The 12769-nt window shown below is 38.0% G+C and overlaps 1 protein-coding gene across 2 annotated transcripts in view; it reads left to right on the top strand.

Annotated features, from left to right (window-relative positions):
* Nucleotides 1-12769, top strand: part of THBS4 (thrombospondin 4) — a 50940-nt gene that overhangs the window by 31206 nt on the left and 6965 nt on the right. For both annotated transcript variants that reach the window (XR_014025674.1, XM_081321671.1), the window contains exons 13-20: nucleotides 503-662; nucleotides 2261-2379; nucleotides 3272-3324; nucleotides 6552-6745; nucleotides 7016-7194; nucleotides 10194-10242; nucleotides 10917-11113; nucleotides 11312-11484. Coding sequence is in view for 1 of the 2 variants with exons in the window: in XM_081321671.1 (XP_081177797.1) it covers nucleotides 503-662; nucleotides 2261-2379; nucleotides 3272-3324; nucleotides 6552-6745; nucleotides 7016-7194; nucleotides 10194-10242; nucleotides 10917-11113; nucleotides 11312-11484 (1124 nt within the window). In the remaining variant the exon portion in view is untranslated. The remainder of the gene's footprint in view (nucleotides 1-502; nucleotides 663-2260; nucleotides 2380-3271; nucleotides 3325-6551; nucleotides 6746-7015; nucleotides 7195-10193; nucleotides 10243-10916; nucleotides 11114-11311; nucleotides 11485-12769) is intronic.

Genomic DNA, 12769 nt, shown 5'->3' with positions numbered 1-12769 from the left:
ACTGGCACACATTAAAAATGAAATTCTGTTGCCTGGTCTCAAAGTATACACATACATAACAAACATACAAACATGCTATATACAACTAATGTATATACCTGCACCCTTACATATAAATACATATAAATATTAGTCACTGTCCATCTTCAATACATAGTGGAAAGAGGAAGCTTGAGAATTTACAAGGTTAATACTGCATGGAATAAAACTGTGACTGAATCTGGATGTTCTGCTATGGATAAAAGGAAAGCTGAAGTAAGATCACAAGCAAGTCACAATTTTACTTAGCAACTGATTCATTTAACAACACTTGGTTGGCCTGGAGTAAAGACTGATGATATCTAATCCTGGGCCATTAGATGACCTCAACCAGTGGCTTCAAACAGAGATTAAGTGGGAGAGGGGAGAGGATAAAACTCTCACAAAGCAGTATCTAAGGCTAGACTTCTAAATTTATCTAAATTTATTTATCTAGTTAGATTTATCTAACTCTCTATTTCAGGACAACTGTGTCTTGGCTCCTAATGTTAACCAGAAGAATAGTGACCAAGATATCTTTGGTGATGTTTGTGATAACTGTCGCGTGGTATTAAACAATGACCAGCGGGACACTGATGGAGATGGCAAAGGAGATGCCTGTGATGATGATATGGATGGAGATGGTGGGTCAATCTTCATTACCGACATATTGAAAAGTCATGTAGGCAACTATGTGTAGCATTTAGGGGGTTTGTGGTTTGCATATCAACAGTCACATTTAGGCAACTGTACATGCTTTGAAGTATTTCAGACCTGCTTTCTCATATCAGTTTATCAGAAAGCTGCTTTGGCATCAGATAGGCAGTGACCTCATTGCCACATCATGGGCAGGAGATGGGAACATAGCTTAGATTGAAAATTAGGCAGACCCATACAGAGCGTTCATTCTTTGCTCTGATATTGGAGGCACTGAAATTTCTAAAATCATGCCTGTGACAGAGCAGCAACACAAAACTGAAGGTGCACAGATGACAGTTCCTTCCCCCCCCAGGATACTCATTTAACTAACAAAAAAATTCTTCCTGATGCTTGCAAGCATTTCTTTTCAATTGCCTTCACTTCATCCCTGCCCCTTGGGCTGGAGCCATGATTGAGGGTTGGCAAGGCTTTGGATTCAAACTCTCTTCCAGCACACCTTCACCTAAACCCCAACATGTTTCTATTTTCCTATATCTTGATATTGAACAGATGTCTGGAAACAGTGTCAATGTGCGGCAGGGGATTTTTGGCATCAGATTTCTGGTTGATGTACCTTATTTCTGTTTCAGAAAGTGCATTCTAACTTATCCTGTGATCCCTGAAATATCTTTCCAGAATTATACTTCGGCTGAATTGGTAGCTAATTTTTTGTTGCCCAGGCCCAGAATGGACTTCCGGAAGCGGCATCCACACAGAGAACTGGTTGTTCCCATATTTGAATCCCACCACTAGTCAGGCATACACTTTGACATATGAAGCATAGATAGATTGATACTCCCACACACAACACAAGCACAACTTGGGAGTCCCAGATTCTTAATTCCTGCTCAAAGAGTAGGTGATGATAATGGCTATAAGGATCCATTTGGGGAATTGCCATTGCATCCAGAATCAACAATGGAAGCTCTCATTCTAGGAGGTCCTAAAACCCATGACTATTTTGTCTTGTTAAGAATGGTAACAAAAACTGAGTAGGGCCAGGATGGATATACCACCTTCATCCCGATCCTACCAAGGCTAGTAATCCACAAGTGATATCTTCCCATCTCTGTTTAAAGTAATATTGCATATAAACATATAAAAATGAACCAAGTAATAATTTGAAAGACATCTGCCCAGTCAACCCATTCTACATTCTATCTAACAGGCTACCCTAAGAATTAAGATGAGGTAGAGCAGTGGTGAACAATCTTTTTATGGCTATGTCCAATATTTATTTTTCCTTTTTTTTCAACCATGGGAAGATTTATCCATGTCAGAAACTGAAAAAATGTCAGCCTTTTTTTTTACATGGATGGATTTAAATAGTACTTTTAGCAGTGGTTTAAGAAACCCTTTCCTCATTTTTGCCCTTCCCCCAATGGGAGAAAGAAAACCTGAGCAAAAGTTGTGATACCAAAAATTGGTCATTATGCTTGAATTTCTGAGATCTGGTCTGGGAATTTACTTGGACACATTTTTCCCCATCCTGGTGTTTTGGTGAATATGAGGTTACATTAATTATGTGTGCAATTTTATTCAGGGATTAAGAATCTTTTGGACAACTGCCAGAGAATAGCCAACTGGGAGCAGAAAGATAAAGACAATGATGGCGTTGGTGATGCATGTGACAGCTGCCCTGATATCAGCAATCCCAATCAGGTGAGCAGATAGCTGCTGTATCTGCAAAGGCATTGGTCTTCAGTGGAATTAAAAATGAGAATGCAAATTGCTATAAAGTTGCAGGTTTATTACTCTTTCTTCATTCAGGCTTATAAAAAGTATTTTACAAGATGTATTCAAAGCCATTGCTGTTTCATCTTACATTCATAAATTTGAGCAAAGTCAAGAATAATTGAATTAATATAGGTAGTCCTTGAATTATGACAAGCCTCAAATTTTTGTTACTAAGTGAGACCATCTTTAAGTGAGCTTTGCCTCATTTTATGACCTTTCCTGACACAGTTTTTAGTAAATTAATAAAACAATTAAGTGAATCTGGCTTCCCCATCGATCACATGACCCTGGGACACTGCATCCATCATAAATATGAACCAGTTACCAAGCATCCAGATTTTGATCATGTGACCATGGGGATGCTGCAGTGGTTCTAAGTGTGAAAAAATAGTCATACGTTACTTTTTCAGTGCCATTTTAACTTTGAGCGGTCGCTAAAGGAATGGTTGTAAGTCGAGGATTACCTGTACCAAATCAGAACAGTTTTTAATAGCTAATAGCTAATCAAATGACTGCCTGAATGTTTTCTAAAAAGGAAGACTTTTATAAGCTCCCAGAATGTTATTACTAAGATAATGGTGATGGTTTCATTTGACCACAAATATTCAGAAAGGAAGAAAACCCCATTGTGAAAAGTTTCAACCAGACAATTTCCCCCAAGTATCTTTAAATGGTATTGTCTCCAGAATTTTCTGCAAAATGCCAGTTTGAAAAAGCCAGTATAGATAATTGTTTTTCAGTGCAATGTACATAGCAGTATTCATAACCTTTCATCTTATATAATGTAATTTATTTTTATTATTTTTGGGTTTTACAGTCAGATACTGACAATGATCTGGTTGGAGATTCCTGTGACACCAACCAAGACAGGTAAGGTAAAGTTTACTGTAATGTGCTTTAATATTGTGTTTCTCAACCTTAACAGCTTTATATGTGTAAACTCCAAATCCCAGAATCACAGTGTTGAATCACAAAATTAGAGAATTGGGAGGAGCCATGCAAATCACTGAATTTACTTCACTCAGAGCAGGAAACCAAATTAAAATTTTCAGAAGATAGCTGCCTAGTTTCCATTTGAACAAATCCAGTGAAGAGACATTCGCTGTATGTTTGTCTAATTGGTTCTCTTGTATGAACTGTTCTTGCCATGTACATTAACATTTTTTCCGACAAAATGTTTGTCTTTGAGCCAAATGAAATGAAATAGTTCAAATCCACGATTGGAATTGTTATCTCTTTGATTTTTGGGGGGGAAAGGTTTTCCAATGGGACAAATATTCCAAGTATAATTACAATCACAAGAAATAACATTTCTGCTCTATTTAGCATTGGTCAGAACCCACCCTAAGTCATGTCTCTTATTTACCTGAGTACATTTTAAAAAGGGTTCATAAATTGAACAGGGCCCGGTCTAGGACATTTGGGGTGATCAGGGACTGGAAATTAAATTCTACAGGGAAATAGAAGGATGTGTTTAGCTTTGCAGAAAACCTACTGAAGAAGGATAAGGTAGTACTTTAGGGATTTCCCCCCCTATCACAGAATATACAATGCAGATTTTTGATTCAGGAAAGCAGATTCTGGATTCATAATAGGGGGAGCTTCTTAGGGCTCAGAACAGAACAACAGACATTTTCAGTATTTTTCCAGTGGAAGAAGCATACCATTTGTTCTGCTTCATGTAGAAAATAGAATCACCAATTAAGAAGTTGCCAAAAAAAGGAAACATAATGAAAACCTCTCTGGTTTAGTTTTGTGCAAAAAATTGAAAAAGGATACTAAAGTGTGAAAGCCCTAATAAGCAGGCATATACATAGAATAAAGGCTACTGCTAAGCTTGTAAGCCGCCCTGAGTCTTCGGAGAAGGGCGGGATATACCGGTAAATGGAATTTTAAAAAAAAAATCATGAGCATCTGAGAGAGCAGAGGAGCAGATAATGAAATGTGCATCACCATGTTGTTGTGTAAACACTGCCTCTTTTTTACTTGTGTTATGTTGCACACAAGTATGTAATAGGTGGAGCTGGACAGAATCTTGGCTTGCTGTGTGTGTCAGTCCAAGGTAAGCTTGTGTCAAGATCAAAACACAAGATTTGGAAGCATTCACCAAACATATGAACTGGTGGACAGATCAAATTCCCACGTGAAGATGTTAAGGAAAATAGTCTCGCCTTCCTGGACTGTGCTGTATACATTAAGGAAGACAGAAGCCTTAACACTGAAGTTTACAGAAAACCCACTTACACAGATCACTATTTACATTTTGATTCACACCACCCACTGGAGCACAAAATGGGAGTTATCAGAACCCTACACTACAGAGCTGAAAGCCTGCCTACCAGCAAAGAAGGAAAAAAAAACATCAAGGAAGCCCTCAGAACATGTGGCTATTCCAAGTGGGCCTTCATCAAATCTCAAAAAAGACCTAGCAGGAGCTCCTCCGTAACAGACAAAGAAAACAATAAATGAAGCAACGTAGTCATTCCATACATTGCAGGAATATCGGAAAAGCTCAGCCAACACACATACTTGCACACTTCAAACCGAAGAATACACTAAGGCAGAAGCTTGTCTATCCCAAGGATAAAACACCCAGACAAACTGAGCAACGTGTTATATGCAGTACAATGCAGTGAGCCATGTGCAGATCTGTACTTTGGGGAAATGAAGCAACAACTTCATAAACGTATGGCACAACACAGGAGAACAAACCTATCAGGACAAGAGTCAGCAATCTGTCTGCATTTAAAAAACAAAGGCCACTCTTTCAAAGACAGCAAAGTCCACATTTTGGACAGAGAGGATCGCTGGTTTGAAAGAGGGGTCAAAGAGGCCATCTATGTCAAAATTGGATAGCCTTCTCTCAACAGAGGGGGAGGGATATGACATCATCTATCTCCAGTCTACAACACAGTCCTTTCAACAGTTCCAAGAAGGCTTCACACCCATTTGCACTACTCAGGTGACCCTGAAGACACAAATAAGTCTCCAGGTAGCTTTAATGACTCGCTAAAAGAATGCAAATGAACAGCTGTCTGCAGGAGTACAAATCTTTCCATTCCCCACTATCCAGTCAGAGCTGAAGAAGCTTCTTGAATGAGAAGCAAAATGTCTTCAAAGAAAAGCAAAGTCCAGTTGTCTTGTGAAAAAGCATCTTTGGGTCATTTACAATGATGTAATTAGCAAGAGCATTTATGGAGGATGTTAAAAAAATAAAGACCATCGCAACAATAATTTAATCCCACCCTTTTTAAACTTTACTGGCAATTATCATCATCTTTGGCTTCAATTAGTATTGACATCTGTCAGCCCTTTAAGGTAGACCACACCAGGAAATCAATTCCATGTGGCTCTGTTCTATTTTTATTGTAGAGCTATGTAACAGAATTTTGCAAGTCTGAATGTGCTTCTCTCCTTTATCTTTGTGTGAACTAAAGAGCTTATCTACAATATTTACTCTCATTACTTTCTTTTTCTGGATTCAGGTCCTGTTTATTTATCTGTTGCCTTGGTAGTGGCTCTTGCTTTTGTCCTTCAAGGCCATTCCCCTGTTGTCTATATCATCAAGCATACTATGAATGGAGATGTTTCTAGCACTCTGTGGAATGACACAATGCCATGCTCTTTACTCATACAAGATTATAGCCCAGATTCTTACACTTGGGGATAGACTTCCCCCATCTGGTGACAGAATGTAACTTGCATCTGACTTATCTTTACTATTAGCTTCACTCAGCTTCAATATTATTTGTGCTGGCTGGAATGATGGAAATTGTAGTCCAGTTACGTTTAAGAGCTAATGCGGTATACTAATTAAGGTGTTGAACTAGGACTGGAACATCAGGCTCAGACCTTCTTCAGTCAGGGACGAGTATGGGGTGACTTTAAGCCAGTCACTCTCTCTTAGTTCATCTGCCTCACAAAGTAGTGGGATGGAGTATTATCTGAACTGCCTTGAATTTGGTAAGGATGGTGGAATATAAGCAAATAGATAAATAAATCAGGAGAAAAGAGTTGGAAGAGATTGCTTAGGAACATAGATATAGAAATTAGCACATTGTGTATATGGATTTTTTTTCTACCCTGCTATACCCTAGTGATGGGGATGGACACCAAGACAGCACTGATAACTGCCCCACAGTCATTAACAGCTCCCAGCTTGACACTGATAAAGATGGCTTGGGGGATGAATGTGATGATGATGATGACGACGATGGAATTCCTGACCACGTCTCTCCAGGGCCTGATAATTGCCGGCTGGTTCCTAATCCAGGACAGGAAGATGAGAACAGTAAGGCCATCCTCTTTCTTTTCAGTCTTCACTACTGATTTTATTTTTGAATTTATTATTACTGAACTAGTGCTTCATTTCCCTGGAGAAGGTTCAGCAGGACCAGGAATAAAGGAATCATTCTGGATTTTCTGAAACATTCCATTCCCAAATCGGTCATTTTTGCATATCACTTTGCACCTATGCTTTGGCAAATGAACTATTTCAAGCATCGGTTTAAACTTCAGCTATCAAATGACACCCCTTAAAAACGTGAGTTTTGGTTTGCAGGTGATGGAATTGGTGACCTTTGTGAATCAGATTATGATCAAGATACAGTTATTGACCAGATTGATGTTTGCCCTGAGAATGCAGAGGTTACCCTGACTGATTTCAGAGCTTATCAGACTATTGTCCTGGATCCAGAAGGTGATGCTCAGATTGATCCAAACTGGGTGGTTTTGAATCAGGTAAATAATTTTTGAAATCTAAAAGCAGTCAGGAATGAACAGTTGCAATGAAAACTAAACACTTCTCCAAACGTGATTAATCTGATTATGTCTTTAGCAGTGAAATGAGTTGGTGTATTCTCAGAGGAAAATAATCACTTTGTTGGTTTAGCAAAGAACCCCAGAGTTGTCTACAAACAAGCTAGAAATAAATCACCTGAGCAGAAATTTGCTTTGAGAATTAGGAGGGAGCCCCTAATAAATTTGCCTTCTAGGTCAACAGATAGTACTTGGTTAACATAAGAAATTTAAAGGGAAAGTAGTAAGAGCCATTCTATTCAGGGTACTCTTAAGACTGAAAAGTCCAAATCAATGTACAAGAGTCTGCAGCTGTAACATAAAATGCTTATGCCATGTTTCTTTTCCTGCCAAGAAACAACAGGCATATGTCTGTAGCAAAATCAAGCTCATGGATGTCTTTGAAAAAGTTAAAAGGTTTAAGTAGCCAATGGCCATAGTTCAGCTGATGACAAAGTTAAAAAAAAAAGGCACAGTAGCAGAAACTGACTTTAGAAGCAACTCTATGGAATGATAGAAGAACAGGCCCAGTGGCTGAGAATCTTAATGAGAAAGAAGAGATTTAGAAAACATTGTGCCCTGCAGGAACCCCAAAACAATTTTCAAGCTTTATAGATAAAACAGGAGTGGCCAGGAGAGGAAAAATAAACTGCAGGATGTGTCAGGCTTTACCTAAGCCAACACTGAAAGTCAATGATTCAGAACAGATGATAGATTCTGTTTATTGCAAGAACTAGAAAAGCCATTGAAGAACAAATCTAACAACTGCCAAGAATAAAATGCAGGCCATATTTATTGCAAAAGCAAGTTTACATATGTGTACCTCTTTCTACTGCCAGCATTATATTACAGGCTAAGAGTTTCTCGGGACAAGAGTAACAGTTGGCATCTAGACTTTGTTACGATAACAATCCACTTTGATGTCAGGTTGTTTTTTTTCTAACTTTGCCAGGTGGTGGATTCCTAAAGGGCAGAGGGGAGGGAAGAACAATGTTGGAGCCCAAAATACTGCAGTGAGTTTCTTAAGCCATTAAAAAAATAAAATCAAAACACTGGCTTACAAAGTGTCTGATCTTTCTTATCACTAATGCTTAGAGCATGAGAAATAAAGATGACCTTCAACTCATAGTACAAAATAAAAAATATGATTTCACTGATGTAATGGAGATCTGCTGGAATGCTTCCTATATAGCAACTAAAGGGTACCGTTTATATAAATGAGATAGAAGCCATTGAAAAGGAGGGAGAAATCACATTGTTGGTTAAAAATATGCATTCTTTCTCATAAATTTAAATGAATGAACTTGCTAATGCTATAGAAGCATCTGGCTTAAGAAAAAAAAGAGATCAACAAATAAAAGCAGTATTGTTGTAAGTATCTGCTATTGCCTAACTGACCAAACAGAAAAAGCAAATGATGCCTTCTAAAAATGCAGATCTTTCAAAGAGGCATGGAATCATAGTGATACAGTAAGAGACTTTAATTACCAAACATCTGTTGGGAGATAAATTCTATCCTGGATTTTCCATTTCTAACTTGCCTTGGTAATAACTTTTTCTTTAGAGAATGTAAGGAAGTACAAGAGGATCAACTGTTCTTGACTTGATAATATTCAGTAGAAAAGACTTAGTTGAGGAATTAGTAGTAGAGGAAAAAAAATGAGAAAAATGACCAAATAACATTGGAATTCCTGATTTTACATTCATACATATACAGTATACACACAGATTTATCACATTATTCCCTTTTGGGTTGTAATATTATGCAAAGCACAGGAAAAATAGAAGAAGTGGACAAAATCAAGGCAGAATATAAGACAAAAATTGAATTCTAATCCAATTTAGTTTACACAAACACTATGCTATCTTATACCATTGCTATTCAGTGCCAAGACTAGTTTATATCAACCTCTCCAGACTTTTCTGTCTTTGCACACCATTCTTATTTTCACCTTGAAAGTGTTTATGAAATATGAAAGATAAAAGAATAAAATACAAATAAACAAGGATTGAAATATAATAGAGAATATAGTTTTCCAGAGTTTCCAAGTAAGGAATGGTGAGGTAGAACATCTCTGAATGGAAACAATGACTGTGAACAAGACCGAAGGACCAGTGAATATGCCAGTCCCATGGAATCTCTCTGGATAAGGACATGATGGGAGATTGTCAATGTGCTTTGAATATCTGTTCCTCATAAGGAGACCATAGGACATCAATTACTAGCAGATTTGAGTGCAAGGAAGTGAAAGGAACCATCATGGTCTCAACTTTGATCCTTTAAAACAGGCATGTCAAACTGCTGGCCCATGGGTCAGATGCATCATACTAAAATTGCACCCACCCCATTGCCGGCAATGAGAAAAAAGTCGCAATACGTTGCGCGATGTCACGTGACGTCGTGGGTTTGACATGCCTGATTTAAAAGGAAACTGAGCTTGGTAAATTCATTTTCAGAAATTACCTGTTCAACTACTTAAGGGTAATAGAGATCTTCAAAACAATAAGTTTGAAAAGCCACTTAACTATAAGCTTAAGAAGTTAAATAATTAGAAATAAATGGCAAAACGCTGAATAAAAATTTGGAATAGTATGATAGACATGTCTGTGTGTAAAGAGCCAATTTGGTGTAGTAGTTAAGCACCAGGCTAGAAATCAGGAGACTACGTCTTAGGCATGTGACTTTGGGTTGCTCATTCTCTGTCAGCCCAAGGAAGAAGGCAATGGCAAACCAATTCTGAAAATCTTGTCAAGAAAACTCCAGGGACTTGTCAGGAATCAAAAATGGTGTAGAAGGCACACACAGAAAAGTATGTGTGTACATTTACAAAAGAGACCTTTCTGAACTCATTGGTTTGATATTTTTGTATTTTACTGTAGGAAACAAAAATCTAATTTCTTCTACTCTTTGGTTCACTAATTGTGTTACCTACATTTTGCAGGGTATGGAGATTGTGCAAACTATGAACAGTGATCCTGGACTTGCTGTAGGTATGTACCCATTTCTACGAAGACATTTACAGCAAATCCATACACACAAAAATGTTTGCGGATAATCAATTTAAACAATGCAATTCACTCCCATTCTTCAGCCAGCTGAATTTACCATAGGAGTGTTCATTGCATCTCTCCTTCCAATCCTTCATCATTCTGCTTAATAGAAAGTGCTCATCACAGAAAGTCTAGTGAAGAATGAATAAGCTGTAGGAGCACCAGTCTCTTGTAAAGCATATATAAAGGGCAAGCTTTAATTCCTTCATGACTGGTTAAAAATTAAGTGAACAGAAATTGGAAAAATCCTTATTTGTACCTTGAAATGCTATTGTCAATAAAAGTAGACAGTGGTGGATTTGATTGCCAACCATGAGACTCAGCATAAAACAGTTGGTATTTATTGATACGTCTTCCTGGTGCTGGTGGATTGGGGCTCTTGGATCCAAAAGATTCAACAGTCCCTTGCAATGATATTTCTGGTGGGGATGTTCTTCATATGTTTAGAATCATAATTCCCATTTTCCAGCTTTCACCCAAACCAGCAAACAATTCTGGGAATTGTCCCAAGGCATGTGGAAAACTCCAGGTTGGGGAAAATCTTATCAGTGAATCAGATTCTATAATTGCAGATGGTTTGGATTTCATGCATCTTGTTTACATCTATTGGATAGGTTATACAGCTTTCAATGGAGTTGATTTTGAAGGCACTTTCCATGTGAATACAGTAACAGATGATGACTATGCAGGCTTCATTTTTGGTTATCAAGACAGCTCCAGCTTTTATGTGGTAATGTGGAAACAGACTGAGCAGACCTATTGGCAAGCCACTCCATTTCGAGCTGTCGCAGAGCCTGGGATTCAGCTGAAGGTACTGGTTTAAGCAAAATGATAAAGGCTTTCATCTAACAATATGCTTGGAGAGAATTGCCGACATCTGTGTTGTATAACATTACTTTGTTGGGATGTTTTACAGACTGGAAAGGTCTTTACAGATTTTGGCATTCCTTAGAATGTTGAAGAAAAAATGTTGATGGATATTTCTTCTTTTTAACATGTCTGTGTGTAGGCTGTTAAGTCAAAGACTGGGCCTGGAGAACACCTCAGAAATTCACTTTGGCACACTGGAGACACTAATGATCAAGTCCGATTGCTCTGGAAAGATCCACGAAACGTTGGCTGGAAAGATAAAGTTTCCTATCGCTGGTTCCTACAACACAGACCTCAGGTTGGATATATTAGGTAAAGCTTTGAGGCAAGAAGAGCTTTATTGTTTTATATCCATTTTCATGTTATTGACTAACATGTATATATGTTTATACACATATACACATACCAACAACTGGGTTAGACTTGCTGAATTGAATATATACTGTAGTTTCCGGCGTATAAGATGACTTTTTAACCCATAAAAATCTTCTCAAAAGTCAGGGGTTGTCTTATACGCCGGGTGCTGAAACTTTAGGGACAGGGCTGGCTGGAAAACCTGGAGTGAATCTCCCATTTGGTCTGCACAGGGAAAGTGGGACCAATTGGAGAAGAAGCTGCAGTCTGTGATTTTTTACAGGCTGGGGTCTGGGCGTCTTTCCTTCTAAAGTTGAAGAGCAGCTGTAGTCTATCCCAACTTGAAAGGCAGGTGGGGAATGCCGCAGCCAGAGCAGCTGCTTAGCTCTAAGGACACATTTGACTCAGGAACTGGGTGGGCTGGCTGGAAAACCTAGAGCGGATCTCCCATTTGGTCTTTTTTTTTATTTAAAAAGTTTTACAATACATTTTAACTTTAATCCCCCCCTCCCCCACCCCCACCCAACCCTCCCTATCCCTTCCCCCCATTCCCTCCTCCCCCCCCCCGACTTCCCAGAGCTAAATACAGGGTATAAAATCAAAAAACAAACATAAGCACCCCTATGTTATCAGCAATAAACTATTAGTTCTATCTCCCTCTAGCTCATGTAAAATGAATACAAACAATATTAATATTACAAATAAAGTAAAAAAGAAAAAGAGAAAAACAAAAAAAAGCTTTACTCAGAATAGATTTTCTTAATCCCAGTCCTTATTCATATTAATTTCAAAGAAAAAAAATAAACAAATTCTCAGTTACACGCCAAAAGCGCCTATCTATTAACCTTAATAATCTCCAACCAAACTAAACCATAATCAAAAATAATTCTTGCATGTATCACACCAAATGTCTCGCAGTTCCAGGTCATCCTTGAGTTCAAATAAAAAGAGTAAAAAAAAAAGGGTTAAGCAGTCTGTAAGACAACTTATTGTTAATTAGGAGCTTGCATACCCATTCTTAGTTCAACACACACTTTTAGTCCATAACCCTAATATACTTTTCTAACAAGCAAATAACATCCATCTTAAATTGTGTTACATATTAAAAAAAACTTTCTTTCTCCTCTATGATAAATTTAATCCATTAAGATACTAATTTAAAAATTTAATCAGCAATCTTAACGCCCCAAAACTTTTGGAGCACGTCTGTCATGACCCCCAAAACTTCTTTGGACCGCGCCCC

This window comes from Vipera berus (assembly GCF_964194415.1).
Source record: "Vipera berus genome assembly, chromosome: 2".
NCBI classification, from domain to species: Eukaryota; Metazoa; Chordata; class Lepidosauria; order Squamata; family Viperidae; genus Vipera; species Vipera berus.
Note: the sequence above shows the minus strand (reverse complement) of the source record. Positions and strands in the feature narration are given on the sequence as shown.